General features: G+C 40.3%; 1 protein-coding gene across 6 annotated transcripts in view; it reads right to left on the bottom strand.

Annotated features, from left to right (window-relative positions):
* ITSN1 (intersectin 1) overlaps positions 1-14,640 on the bottom strand; it is a 256,074-nt gene that overhangs the window by 135,699 nt on the left and 105,735 nt on the right. For all 6 annotated transcript variants that reach the window (XM_088835638.1, XM_088835656.1, XM_088835648.1 and 3 more), the window contains 4 exons: positions 13,460-13,560; positions 6,920-6,983; positions 3,963-4,100; positions 2,280-2,395 (listed from right to left, as the gene is read on the bottom strand). In XM_088835638.1, the coding sequence (XP_088691764.1) occupies positions 2,280-2,395; positions 3,963-4,100; positions 6,920-6,983; positions 13,460-13,560 (419 nt within the window). The remainder of the gene's footprint in view (positions 1-2,279; positions 2,396-3,962; positions 4,101-6,919; positions 6,984-13,459; positions 13,561-14,640) is intronic.

Here is a 14,640-nt window from a genome sequence, read left to right on the forward strand (position 1 = left end):
TACTTTGGCTACCTGATACAAAGAACCGACTCATTGGAAAAGACCTTGATGCTGGGAAAGACTGAAGGCAGGAGGAGAAAGGGGTGACAGAGGATGAGATAGTTGGATGGCATCACTGACTCAATGGACATGCTGCAGTCCATGGGGTCGCAAAGAGTAGGACACAACTTAACAACTGAACAACATTGTGTATAAAATCTCAGAAATAACTATGCTAAGTGAAAGAAGCCAGACATAAAAGAACACCCACTGCCTAATACTGTTTCTATGAAATATTCAGAGAGGGTAAATCCAAAGACACAGATAACAGACTGATGGTTACTAGGGACTGGGGAAAAGGGAGAATGGTGAGTACCTAGCTGCGGCCATTTTTTTGGACAGTTTTCCACCCTGTCATGTCACGTGTGGAAGCGGTAACCCCAGTGGGCTGGTGTCTGGAGGTGGGGCCTCTATGATGCAGGTTGAGACAGTCGTGACTCTGGGGTCTCGGTTATGAATTAGTAGCTTCGTAAGGACAGTGAGAGCAAGTTTCTCATTTCCTGTACACACACCCAGGAAAGGCCACGGGAGGACCTGCTGAGAGCGCAGCCATCTGCAAGGCAGGAAGAGCGCCCCCACCAGGAACAGAATCGGATGGCATTCTCATCATGGACTTTACCCTCCACAACTGTGAGAAATAAATGTCTGCTGTTTACGGCACCCAGACCAGCTGACTTAGAACGAGCAATGTTATGTTAAGCAAATTTTACCTCAATTAAAAAAACAAAAACAAAAAGTCCCCATATACCTTTTTAATTCCAAAATCTGGCCCCATTTCTGATACACAGAGGCACATAAGAAACAGCTGTTCAAAGAAAGAATGCATGAACCAAAACCTCTAATAATGTCACATCCTGTTCAAAACTTGAAATGTTGGACTTCCCTGGTGGCACAGTAGACAGGAATCCACCTGCCAATGCAGGAGACACAGGTTTGATCCCTGGTCCAGGAAGACTCCACACACGGAGGGACAGCTAAGCCTGAGAGCTCCAGTTACTGAAGGCAGCTCTTCCAGAGCCTTTGCTCAGCAACAGAGAGAAGCCACTGCAATGGGAAGCCTGCACACCATAACTCAGAGCTGACCCAGCTCGCCTCAACTATAGAAAGCCCTTGCATGGCAGTGAAGACTCAGTCCAGCCAAAAAAAATAATTAAATATCTTCCACCAACAGAAAAAGAAAATTCCAAATTCTAAGGATTCCTGTCCTTATTTGCTTGAAGACTTTATTCCCATGATTATTAACCTGAAATGTTCCTCCTTTCCAACCCTGTAATGACCCTATTAATCTTCAAATCTCAACTCCACTGTGACCTCTTCCATAGAGATTTAACTGCCAGTGTATTTGCCAGTCTGTGCTAACCAACCACCAGTAACCTCTGCTGTGTATCTATAATTCTGCCTTCAGGAATTTATCACAGTTATGCATTGCTTTGATGGTTTTTTATATGGATGTCTTAAATCCTCAATTGTATCATAACCTTCTAGAGGGCATGGACCATGTATTATTAACATTTAGATTCTTCACTCTACCCAACACACTTCCACAAAGAACATTTTCAGGATGCAGTTTCAGTGAACAAAAAAGTAATTTAGTTGAAGAGGAGAGCGGGAAAGCTAGTAGTGTCCTGAGCAGGTCGATTATTCCCAGAGCACCTGAAATGCAGCAAAATGACACTGACAGAGTATTTACCATGAAGAATCTCCACAATAACTTTCATTAGGGTGTCTTAGTATCAATTATCATTTCATATTAATAATTCATAACCACCAGAGAATATTTTAATAGTATGATGAATTTCTCATTGTAAATGAGGGTAATTTAAATTAGGTTCTTATTAAATTTAAAATAGCTTCTTGCTATCAAGGTGCTTTCGATCCTATAACAACATGAGAAAACAACAGTAGGAACTTTACATTCTATTTCTGTACTGGTGGAATTAAGCCATCACCTTAAAGGCTTATCAATTTTCAGTGCTTTATAGATAACATTTATAAAATTTCTGGTGTTAAATAGATTTCAATTTAAGAGCTAGAACAAAGGTGCATCAGCAGATTACATAATCTTCATTCTATACATATAAAATCTAAAAAGCATATGCAAAGTGTCTCCTTTCTGACTAAGCTCAGTTAAAGAAACATAGCAAGAATGTCATTAGCTAATTATATTTTCCCTCCATCTCTGCCTCAGAGACAGAAAGTCTCTAACAGGCTATAAAACTCAAATATGAAGACTGTCTCACCAGGTAGTTTCTTTTCCAGTTGCTGCTGTTCATCTTCCAAAACTGGTTCCTCTGGTAACCTTGGATCCACCGATGTTGAGCTTATGACAGATATACCACTACCAGAGCGAACTCTTCTGCAAGTGCAGAAAAAAGAAAATGATTTCACGTCTAGTTGCCAAGATAGAATTGAGCAAACCATGAAAGACAACCTTTTAAAGATTATGCCATAGAAAATGGAGCAGATGTCATTTTTGGTCAAGAAAAGATAAAGATGTGCTCTTCTCCATTTATATAAAGAGTTGTTAAAAGATGAAAAGCTGAACATCGTCAGACTCTGAATGCCAAGTTCATTGAAATATTTACAACCATCACAAAATCAGGACAATTTCAAAGGATTAAATCAGTGAACAATCATCAAGTGGTTAGAGCAGTGCCTAAGACAGTTTCCTTCCTATGGAATATTAAATTCTTCCAAGGGAAGACTAGCAACTCTACTAACTGTGAGCATCTCTTTCCCTTTACAGAATCTCCACATTTGTTCTCTTAATAAACACATGAAACGCCTTTTAATAGTCCTTAAAACAAATCACTTAGTTTACTGGCTAGTTTCTCTTTCCCCCATTATCTCGCTCTTCTAAAGCAGTCTACTTATCTTCATTCTATGCTTTTTTATGTCAGCTTCCACCTTGCAACTCAGACGGTAAAGAGTCTGCCTGCGATGCAAGAGACCTGGGTTTGATCCCTGGGTGGGGAAGATCCCTTGGAGGAGGGCATGGCAATCCACTTCACTATTCTTGCCTAGAGAATTCCCATGGACAGAGAAGCCTAGAGACAGACACGACTGAGTGACTAACACACACACATACACACACAAACATACCTACCAGTGTTAAGTGTCTCTTGTGATTCTTGCAGCTGTGAGATTTTATGAACAAACTGTCCAGCTACTGGTTTCTTCCTACACAGTGTTCTCAGCTTCCCCATACTTCATATGTGCGGACAGTAATGGTTCCATGTCTCATAATTTTATGGAGACTTTGCCCCTAATCATTCCTGACATTGGAGGAATCGGGACAGAAATTCTTATCTGCGCTTCTTTTGTTCTTCTTTGCACTTGTAAGAGCTCAAATTTGTCTTTTGAGTTAAAGCTTTGAGAGGCAGTTGTCTGAGAGGGCTATGCGTACACGGCTGTGTGTGGGTGGGGTGGGGGATACCAGTCCTCCCAACTGGACTCTGAACTACCCTCTCGGCCTGTCCACTGAGATTATATTTCAGACCAGGATAATTTCCTTTCATTATTTTGATGATTATAATTTCTACATTGCCAGCATTTTGTCACCTCTGGAATGTGTAGAATTCATAGGCATAACCTCCGTGATTTATTTTCTATGTGCAGGCTGATGTTGTTTCACTTTAACTGCTAAAGTTATTTGGTGAGTTTTGATTACATGGATTGACTCAAAAGCACCAATTTTGTGATGTTATACTTGATTGTTTTACTAACAGTCTATTTAAGTACTTTAAAGAACAGAACAGGCAAATATTAAACAAAAGCTGTCTAAGAAGATTCAGTTCAATACATGGAGATTTCATTCACTTGCCAAGAAGAAAAAATGACTGTAAGATATACAGTCAACAAAGCCAAGTTTGAAATTAACATACGTAGCACACAATTTCTTATGAGAACCAAATATTCCTTACCTAAAGGAAGGTGGAATGTATTCTGGGGGCAGGACTGGTGGCAGTGGTTGACCAGACATAGCTACATCAATGAGGTGCATAGCCAGGATAAATTCTTCCGCTGTAAGTTTTCCATCTTGATCAATGTCAGAAAGATTCCTATTCAACAGAAAGTTCATTGTAATCTAGTTTCATGAAAATGCATGCTTGTTACTATTCACGAGTGATTTCAATGATCTGTTTTCTCATTCTGACTTTGAGTCTCTCTGTACTTCTGTTTATAAAAATTGTACTGACTTATACCACTGTTACAAAGACAAAATGAGACAACCCATTTAGCTGGGATGGTGTTCAGCATTCAACAGATGTTAACTGTGACTATAATTACACGCTTCCCAGTCCTTGCACCCATTTAAAATATGTCATACTCACATTCCATGTGTGTTTAAACACCACGCTCCACAGACTATCAGGTCAGATACTAAATGTTTAAGCTTTGCAGAACACACAACTGCTATCACATTGAATTCTGCTGCTCCAGCAGGAAACTAGCAACAGACAGTATACAAAGAAATGAATGGGCACAGATGTCTTTACAACAAAGCTTCACCTACAAAATCAGCTGCTGACCACATTTAGCTCACTGGACCAACCCCTGATCTAGGACTCCAAGGTGGATCTTCACGGCCTCCAACCAGAGGCAAGGTGTTTTCTGTTCCTTAACCTCATGATTTAATCGCCACTGTTCTTTATAATCCTAATTAATTTAGGATTAACTAATTAAACAGACCTTCCCCAGCAAATCCAAGAATGTGACTTTTAAAAAAAAGAACTGGACACCAAAAAGAGAATGCAAGACAACAATGCTGTTCACTAAAATGTCAACAGGACAGATGCTACACTGAGCAACTAACTGGGCTTTGCTGATGCCATAAATCAAGAAACTCCTCCAAAGTCTGAAATTTCCTCAGGTGGTATAAACTCTTTTTTTTTTTTAAGGTACAATTTCCATAATATCCACCCCTTTTATACAGTATGGTTCTGTGAGTTTTGACAAACACAATCAGTTGTATGGCTACTACAATATACAGAACAGTTTCATCACTGCCCAAATTCCCCTGTCTCTCTACAGTCACCCTTCCTTGCCTCCAGATGCCAGTAAACACATTTCATTATATGCTGCTGCTGCTGCTGCTAAGTCGCTTCAGTCGTGTCTGACTCTGTGCGACCCCAGAGATGGCAGCCCACCAGGCTCCCCCGTCCCTGGGAATCTCCAGGCAAGAACACTGGAGTGGGTTGCCATTTCCTTCTCCAATGTAAGAAAGTAAAAAGTGAAAGTGAAGTCGCTCAGTCGTGCATCATGAAAACAACAAACCTCCATAAATGTGAGGTCTTTAGCTTTTATTTCAGAGGGCCCTAGGATACTGGTACACATCCAGACTTCAAGAGGTCTGGATGTGTCACAGAGATAAGAAGTTTGCTAACTGGTCTATTATTACTCTAATGCAAAAGGTAGTCTCTTTAATACAAAATAGAAAGGGCCAGGCTGGGCTTGACCTAGAGTTTGACCACTTATGAATCAACCAAGTCAACGTGCCTGCAGCAAAATCAGGAACCTAGCAGGCAAGAGGTGCAGACCGGGTTTATCTTCCTGGCAGAATCAATGAATAATGCATAACTGAGAGAGAAACACTCCTGAAGAAACCATTCTAGTTAATATTTAAATGTAAAGAATCCTAGAGGATTTAGGCAATGCTCAATAGCTACCTAAAGTCATTACAGAGAACCCCCTGGTGGTCCAGTGGATAGGACTCTGCTTTTCCTTTGCAGGGGGTACAGGTTTAATCCCTGGTTGGCGAACTAAGCTCTCGTAAGCCATGCAGCACAGCCAAAAAAAAAAAAAATTACAAAATAGAGAGACATTTGTGTGCCTCCTGATAAAAGTACTCAGTATCATCTCTGATGCACTTTGCAAAAAAAAAAAAAAATCAAATTTGAATCTGACAAGTGCTTCTCCTCAGATCTGAATCAGTGGTTCTCAAACACTGATTGATTTGGTATTGCAAAGAACATCTGTCAGTGTCTGGAGACATTTGCAATTGTCACATGTAGGGGGTAGGGATCATACCACTGGAGCTGGCAGAGGCCAGAGACACTACTTAACAAGCAAAGAGTTGTCATGCCAAAAATGTCAACAGCACTGAGGTGGAGAAACTCTACCTTAGATCTAATTTCCAAATCTATAGGAAATACATGAATGAATTAATACCACAAGGATGCAATCAGCTAAAGGTGGGCTGCAAGAAAGCATAGGACAAATGCTCTGGGGTTTTTTTTGGTGGGGGTGGGTAAGGGAAAGGAGAGAATAAGACCAGGGGAAATTTATAGGTAAAAGGAGACTTAAAAGGTGTATCAACCATCTGTTAAAAAATATAGATTTATTTTAGTCCTGATTTGAACAAATCAACTATAAAAAATTATGAGACAATCTAAGGAATTTAAACACCATCTGATTAACTTAATAATAAGAATTCCTATTAACAGTTTTAAGTGGACTTTTAGTATTATGATCATGTAGAAAAAAAATTCCTATGTCTTTTGAAGATACAGGCTGAAATATTTGCAGATGGAAATGATATAATGACTGAGATTGGGCTTAAAATAATTGAAAGGAGGAGGGAACAGGCAGGACTAGCCATAAGGGGACATTTATTTAGGCTGTTATGAATTCTTGAGAATTCATTATATTAATCTCTCTGCTTCTGTATTTTTAAAAATCAAAAGGGGGAAGTAAAAGGGACAACTTTAAATCATTTTAACTACTGAATCACTGTGAGTTAAAACTCACTGAAAAATTAAGAATACTCCATATATCCCCCTTATAAATAATGGTGTCAATCTAAAGACTCATGAGGCCCTATCTATTTAAGAAATAAAGTTTCCACTTTATATAAACCAAGGAACTTTTCATTCCTTACCATATTGAAGCCAGCTGAGCCTGTGGTAAACTTGATTGCATAAGAATAGTTCTTGCTTGGGGACCTAAATGAAAGCCAGGGAAAAAAATAAAGATGAATCAGCAAATCTTCACTGTCTAGGAAGATCAGTGTTCTGCACACAGTACTACGCAATCTCATGCAATCACAGTGCTTTCAACAATATTTGCTATTACCCAATGGACTTTTCAATAAGGAAATTAAGTCCTAGTGACAAAGGGGAAAAACACGAAGCACACCACCTGGCACACAGCCAATAAATTTTTGTTAAATAGCTGCTTAATCAGGAATGAGTATGTAAACAATTAGAGTTTCAATATATAACCTGCCCCTTTGGTCCAGGTGGCCATCTGTATTTGTATCGGGTTTTTATTCACAAAGCTGAAATGTGTTCTCTCTAAATGCAATATCATCTGCCACCCCCTGCCACCTCCATCATGATGACTATCAAATTTAGACAAGAGTCAGAGGATCTCAGAAGAGGAAGGGACCTTAGAGAAAACTCTTCTACCCATTTCATTATGCAGACTTAAAAAAGATTTGCTCATGGTTGCAATATCATGGCCAATATCACAGCCATTTCCTAGGTTTATGATAAAAAAGAATTCCTGGAATTTCAACTTTCCTCTCAAAATTAGCTCTCATTTCTTAAAATACTTGAGTATATATCTTCATTTCTGGCATGAAACTAGCTTTAGATACCAGGAAGCCTGCAATGGAAGATTTTGAATGTTTAAATAAACTAGTGTTAAGAAGAGAGCGACAAATGTTTCATGTCCTTCACTGATTTCCAAGGGGTGGGCCCAGGATGACAGGTAATATATCAAGGAATGCAAAGTGGTAGCAATTATGCTGGGAAGATTACCATGTATAACATTTTGCTTGGTCTTTGGTATACTGGAATGAGGAAAGTTCACCGATCATTTAGTCTCTAACATTGTATTTAGAGGGCTTCCCTGGTGGCTGAAACGGTGCCTGCAATACAGGAGATTAGGGTTCGATTCCTGGGTCAGGAAGAGATCCCCTGGAGAAGGGAAAGGCTACCCACTCCAGTATTCCTGCTTGCAGAATTCCATGCACAGAGGAGCCTGGCAGGCTACAGTTCATGGGGTTGCAAAGAGTCAGACATGACTAAGCGACTAACACTTTCTTTCACTGCACTTAGAATACTGGCAATATTAAAGCAGAATCAGCAAAAGTTTAGTGAAAGCTTTCATTTATACTTGTAACAGCATTGTGCCCACTACAGAACTATATAAAAGAAAGTTCATATTTCATTTACTTAATAAAAAATGTAACAATAAATTTTAAAAACTAGCCCTGGACCTGGATATCAGGAGATACGGATTCCACTCTTGACTCTTCCACTCTCTAATGACATATGACATTAACAAAATCACTTTCCCTCTCTAAGAGGAAGTTTTTTCGTCTCTGAAATGAGGGAAATGATCTAGAACAGAGATTGGCAAACCACAGTCCATAGGCGTTCTCCAGTCCTCCAGCTGTTTTTGTAAATAAAGTTTCACTGAAACATAGCCATGCCCATTCACTTAACATATTATGGCTGCTTTCATACTGCGATGGCAAAGCTGAATAGTTACAACAATGTATGACTGCAAGCCTAAAATATTTAGTAAAATACTCTTTACAGAGAAAGTCTGTGGATCCCTACTGTCTTTTGCAATTCTAATATGGGACTCTGTTAAGTCTTAAGGCCAGGTTAAGAAACATTACACTAGATCAGCAACAGTGAAGACAGTATCTTAGCATAACAGCAACCTCCTGTGGAAGCCTACACTCGTGAAAAGAGTACTGGCTTATAAGAAAACATTAAGGATATAAACAAAATCCCAAGTTCACAAAGCCTACAATGGGTATCCGTGATTGGGCAGGGAAGCAGAAATGTACAGGACAGAGCTAATTCAGTGAAGTCAAAGGTTTAGTTCAAACAAAGACTAAGACTTTTTAGCTTCTGAGATTAGCATATGAATAACCAAATAACACAGTTACTGTTTCAGAATGCAAGGAGATAATAAAATACCTCTTTGAGAAAAGGACAAGGAAGAATAGCAGTTCCAGAATTCTGTGTGTGTATGTTAGTCACTCGTCGTGTCCAACTCAATGCAAACCCATGGACTGTAGCCCACCAGGCTTCTCTGTTCATGGGACTCTCCAGGCAAGAAAACTGAAGTGGATTGCCATGCCCTCCTCCAGGGGATCTTCCCACCCAGGGATCAAACCCAGGTCTCCTGCATTGCAGGCAGACTCTTTAACATCTGAGACACAAGGGAAGCCTAGAATTCTAGAGCTACTTATATCACTTTGATTAAAGAAGAACTTTTTTTTTTTATAAGAGTGTCTCTTTTAAGAGCATGCAATAATATATATATCAAGTTGGGAAGGAACAGGAGGATACCCACCTAAGGAGGTGTATCAGATAAATCAACTCAGGGAAACTTCACCAACTCAATGGACATGAGTTTGAGTAATCTCCAGGAGTTGGTGCTGGACAGTGAAGCCTGGCATGCTGTAGGCCATGGGGTCACAAAGAGTTGGACACGACTGAGCAACTGAACTGAACAGAATCAATGGGATGAACTGTGCTACTGCTAAATATTTCACTTGTGCCTCTTTCCATTCTGAGAACTCTTCTCAACTTTCTTGATATTCTTCTTATTCTTACTCAGTTCTTAAGCTGAACTGAGTAACTGCTTTGGGGGGTGATATTATCATGACACAATGGCAGGCCACTCCAGTACTCTTGCCTAGAAAATCCTATGGACGGAGGAGCCTGGTAGGCTGCAGTCCATGCGGTCGCTACGAGTCTGACATGACTGAGCGACTTCACTTTCACACATTGGAGAAGGAAATGGCAACCCACTCCAGTGTTCTTGCCTGGAGAGTCCCAGGGACGGGGGAGCCTGGTGGGCTGACGTCTATGGGGTCACACAGAGTCGGACACGACTGAGGTGACTTAGCAGCAGCAGCAGCATTATCATGACAATAATCCTTGTATGTCATCCATCTCAACAAACCTGTTCTGCTTCCATGCACAGTCTTATTTAGCTTAAAACACACTCTACGTTTGACTCCTCACAAAGGGAAAACAAACAAAATTTCTTTAATTTACTCCTATTTAAAAATTTACTGTAACAAATTATTTTTCATGACTATACAAAGATCTGGTTTGAAAATGAAATTCCCACCTCAAATGCTTTCCACGACAAAATAATAGTAAGTAGTCCATGGGGTTGTAAAGAGTTGGGCACAACTGAGAAATTAATGCTTTTAGTTTTTCACTTTGATACAGATAAACAGTAGCAAAAATCTGCTCATCCCAGTATATTTCAATTTTACTTTCTGTCTCAGATATTAAAAATTCTAAATATTGAAGTGCCTCTGTCATACACCTTTTACCTATACGATACTTCCATCATAAAATACACATCCTACCAAGAAAAGAGAATTTGGGCATCAATGTTGCATCTGAATACTATTTTAAGTAATTCCCAGGAAACAAAAACAATGTTGCGAAGAAATGTTTTCAAATGCACAGACTATGCAGTTCTGAGTCTCTATGACACACTGGGGTGAAATCTGGTTAAAAAGTACTTAAAATGATACCGTTGAATATTGAGCACTGAAGAAATATGAGAATCCGCACTATGAGAGCTGCCGTTTTAGCAGAGTGAGCGAGGCAGACAGAGACTTTGTGCAGACTCTCAATTCACTGTTTCAGACACAAATAAACGCTTATTTGAAACGACTGCTGAGATTTTTTCACTGGGACAGAGTTCACGATTAGACCAGAATTCTTCAAAGTCTCACCCAATCCTGACATTTTTTAAACAAGGATGAATTTTTCTTTTGGAAGTAAAAATTGCAATTTTAAGTAACAGCAAAAAAAAAAAAAAGTTAAAATAAGAAACTTAAAATGTCTTGATATTAAATACGAGGGCTTCTCCACCCCAGAAAAATGAACCCATATTTCCCTCCTTTCATATTTGTTAAAGAGCAGTTACATTTTCCCCCCTTTTATATTTAATGTTTGTATTGGAGGTCTCTATTTTCCTTTATTAAAATTATGCATTCCTTTATAACTCTCTAATCGACTTTATGTGTTTAACCCCTTATTATTGTCACCGTGCTTATCTAACTTATATACATCATGCAAAATGCTAGGATAGATGAAGCACAGCTGGAATCAAGATTGTGCGGAGAACTATCAATAACCTCAGATATGCAGATGACTGTTCATGGGGTTCTCAAGGCAAGAATACATCATGAGAAACGCTGGGCTGGAGGAAGCACAAGCTGGAATCAAGATTGCCAGGAGAAATATCAATAACCTCAGATATGCAGATGACACCACCCTTTCGGCAGAAAGAGAAGAACTAAAGAGCCTCTTGATGAAAGTGAAAGAGGAGAGTGAAAAAGTTGGCTTAAGGTTCAACATTCAGAAAACTAAGATCATGGCATCCGGTCCCATCACTTCATGGCAAATATATGGGGAAACAGTGGAAACGGTGGCAGACTTTATTTGGGGGGGCTCCAAAACCACTGCAGATGGTGACTGCAGCCATGAAATTAAAAGACACTCCTTGGAAGGAAAGTTATGACCAACCTAGACAGCATATTAAAAAGCAGAGACATTACTTTGTCAACAAAGGTCCGGCTAGTCAAGGCTATGGTTTTTCCAGTAGTCATGTATGGAGGTGAAAGTTGGACTATAAAGAAAGCTGAGTGCTGAAGAATTGATGCTTTTGAACTGTGGTGTTGGAGAAGATTCCTGAGAGTTCCTTGGACTGCAAGGAGATCCAACCAGTCCATCCTAAAGGAGATCAGTCCTGAGTGTTCATTGGAAAGACGGATGCTGAAGCTGAAACTGCAATACTTTGGCCACTTGATGTAAAGAGCTGACTCATTGGAAAAGACTCTGATGCTGGGAAAGATTGAAGACGGGAGGAGAAGGGGATGACAGAGGATGAGATGGTTGGATGGCATCACCGATTCAATGGGCATGAGTTTGGGTAAACTCTGGGAGTTGGTGATGGACAGGGAGGCCTGGTGTGCAGCACTCCATGGGGTCGCAAAGAATCAGACATGACTGAGCGACTGAACTTACTGACTGATGCAGATGATACCACCCTTAGAGCAGAAAGTGAAGAGGAACTAAAGAGTCTCTTGATGAAGGTCAAAGAGGAGAGTGAAAAAGCTGGCTTAGAACTCAACATTGAAAAAACTCAGATCATAGCATCTGGTCACTTGAAGATCACTTCAAGGCAATAAATAGGTGAGGAAACAATGGCTACAGTGACAGATTTTATTTTCTTGGGCTCCAAAATCACTGTGGACAGTAACTGCAGTCATGAAATTAAAAGACACTTGCTCCTTAGAAGAAAAACTATGACAAACCTAGACTGTGTATTAAAAAGCAGAGACATCACTTTGTCAACAAAGGTCCATATAGTCCAAGCTGTGGTTTCTCCAGTAGTCATGTACAGATATGAGAGTTGGACCATGAAGAAGGCTGAATGCCAAAGAATTGATGCTTTCAAACTGTGGTGCTGGAGAAGACTCTTGAGAGTCCATTGGACAGCAAGGAGATAAAACCAGACAATTCTAAAAGAACCCAACCCTGAATATTCACTGGAAGGACTGATGCTGAAGCTGAACCTCCAACACTTTGGCCATCTGATGCAAAGAGCCGACTTACTGGAAAAGACCCTGATACTGGGAGGGATTGAGAGCAGGAGGAGAAGGGGGCGACAGAGGATGAGATGGTTGGATGACATCACTGACTCATGAAGATCAGTCTGAGCAGACTCCAGAAGAGAGTAAACGACAGGGAAGCCTGGAGTGCTGCAGTCCATGGGGTCACAAAGAGCTGGACATGACTGACAACAACCCCTTATTAGAAAGATTTCTGGATAGCATCTTAAAATCTTTGAGTCTTTCTGATGTAGACAACAGAATCTTTTTTTAAATTCACAGAGACCATGTAACTTAACTCTGACCTTTTATACATGAAGAAATAAGATCCAAGTAGGTAAACTGACCTCCAGTTGGTAAGTGGCAAGGCCAGGTTCCAAACACCCCAGTCATTCCCCTTTCACCCTGCCCCTGCAATCATCACTGATTCTTTGAGTAGGCAGTTTCAAGTTGGCCTCCGAAGCTGGACTTCAGAAGGTGAACCAGGTTTTGTTCATAGCAGTGTTCCTTTGCTAGTGCTTTGATTTGCACACTAGTGGCATTTGGGGTGCTGGGGGATCCTTGGTATAGGTTCTATTTACTAAGAAGCAAAAACCTGAGGCAGTGGAGAATGAAGTAACTATGGCCTTATCAGTTGATGAGAACTTATCCATCAGTTGATGAGATAAAAGGAACAATGAAAACACTGTTTAGAAAGAAGTACAAGTTAAATAGAGCAAAGTCTGGAAAATCTTTGGCCCAATATCTAGAAACAATTTACATTTAGAATGGAGACCATATTTCACTAAATTAATTCTTATATGTAAATACCTGTTAGGTGTCCACTCATGGTTTTGTCGTGACTATTGAAGAGCTGTCTGTATTTCAACCTGGATGACTGAGGAACAGCCCACTCAGCTGCAGGAGGGACGCTGTGGGAGGAAAGACAGGAAAAAAGGGTGAACAGCAAGGTCCTGCACATTCCAGTTCTTTAAAAACTAACAACTTTCTAGAAAACCAGCTTTAACATTTTATTCCCTTCTAATCACTATTTCAGAATTTTCCATCATGACTTTTTTCATTTCTTAAGGTTACAACCCTTTCTCTGCATACAGATAAGCTCATTATTTTGAGTAAACAGGACAGACCAAGTGGCTGGTTCAAGTTATACACACAATTAAACTAATTTAAAGGTTCTACAAAAGGATGGAAAATCTCAGAACTGAGGTGATCACAGTAATATCCAGTCTTCTTTTGGTTTAAAAAGCCATGTGGACAGCAAACAAAAGCAAATGCCTTTAAAGGTATTAATTTTTAAAAAATGTTTAACGATCTTACGCCAAAACACAGGATGGATTTCTTAATGAAGGTAAGTTATTTCATTCTGACAATTTACATGGCCACATGTGGTGTTTCCAAGAGAGAAGAGAACACTTCTCAGCAGCGTAGAAAGGAAGGGAAGGAGTTCTGCTTCTGACTGCGACCCAGGGCTGGTCTTTCCTGCCAATGAGTAGCGCCCCTGACCTCAGGAAACCCCTTATCAGCAGCCAGCTCAGGTGTAGATCTCCCTGGTGATCAGTTCCTTAGATCAGTTCCCACAAGGTATCATGCTGGTTGTACTCACGGTTTGTTAAGAGCCCGCTGTTTATGTCGGGCAATTTAAACATGATGATTTAGCTGACAGTAAAAAAAAAAAATGGCATTCCACTTCCAGGACTGCTGCTGCTGCTGCTAAGACACTTCAGTCGTGTCCAACTCTGTGTGACCCCATAGATGGAAGCCCACCAGGCTCCCCCGTCCCTGGGATTCTCCAGGCAAGAACACTGGAGTTGGTTGCCATTTCCTTCTCCAATGTGTGAAAGTGAAAAGTGAAAGTGAAGTCGCTCAGTCGTGTCCGACCCTTAGCGACCCCACAGACTGCAGCCCACCAGGCTGCTCCATCCATGGGATTTTCTAGGCAAGAGTACTGGAGTGGCTTGCCATTGCAACTAATGCCCCATGTGCAATGTCCT

The sequence above is a fragment of the Moschus berezovskii genome, chromosome 1 (genome assembly GCF_049115385.1).
Source record: "Moschus berezovskii isolate FMDL1 chromosome 1, NW_MosBer_1.0, whole genome shotgun sequence".
Taxonomy (NCBI): domain Eukaryota; kingdom Metazoa; phylum Chordata; class Mammalia; order Artiodactyla; family Moschidae; genus Moschus; species Moschus berezovskii.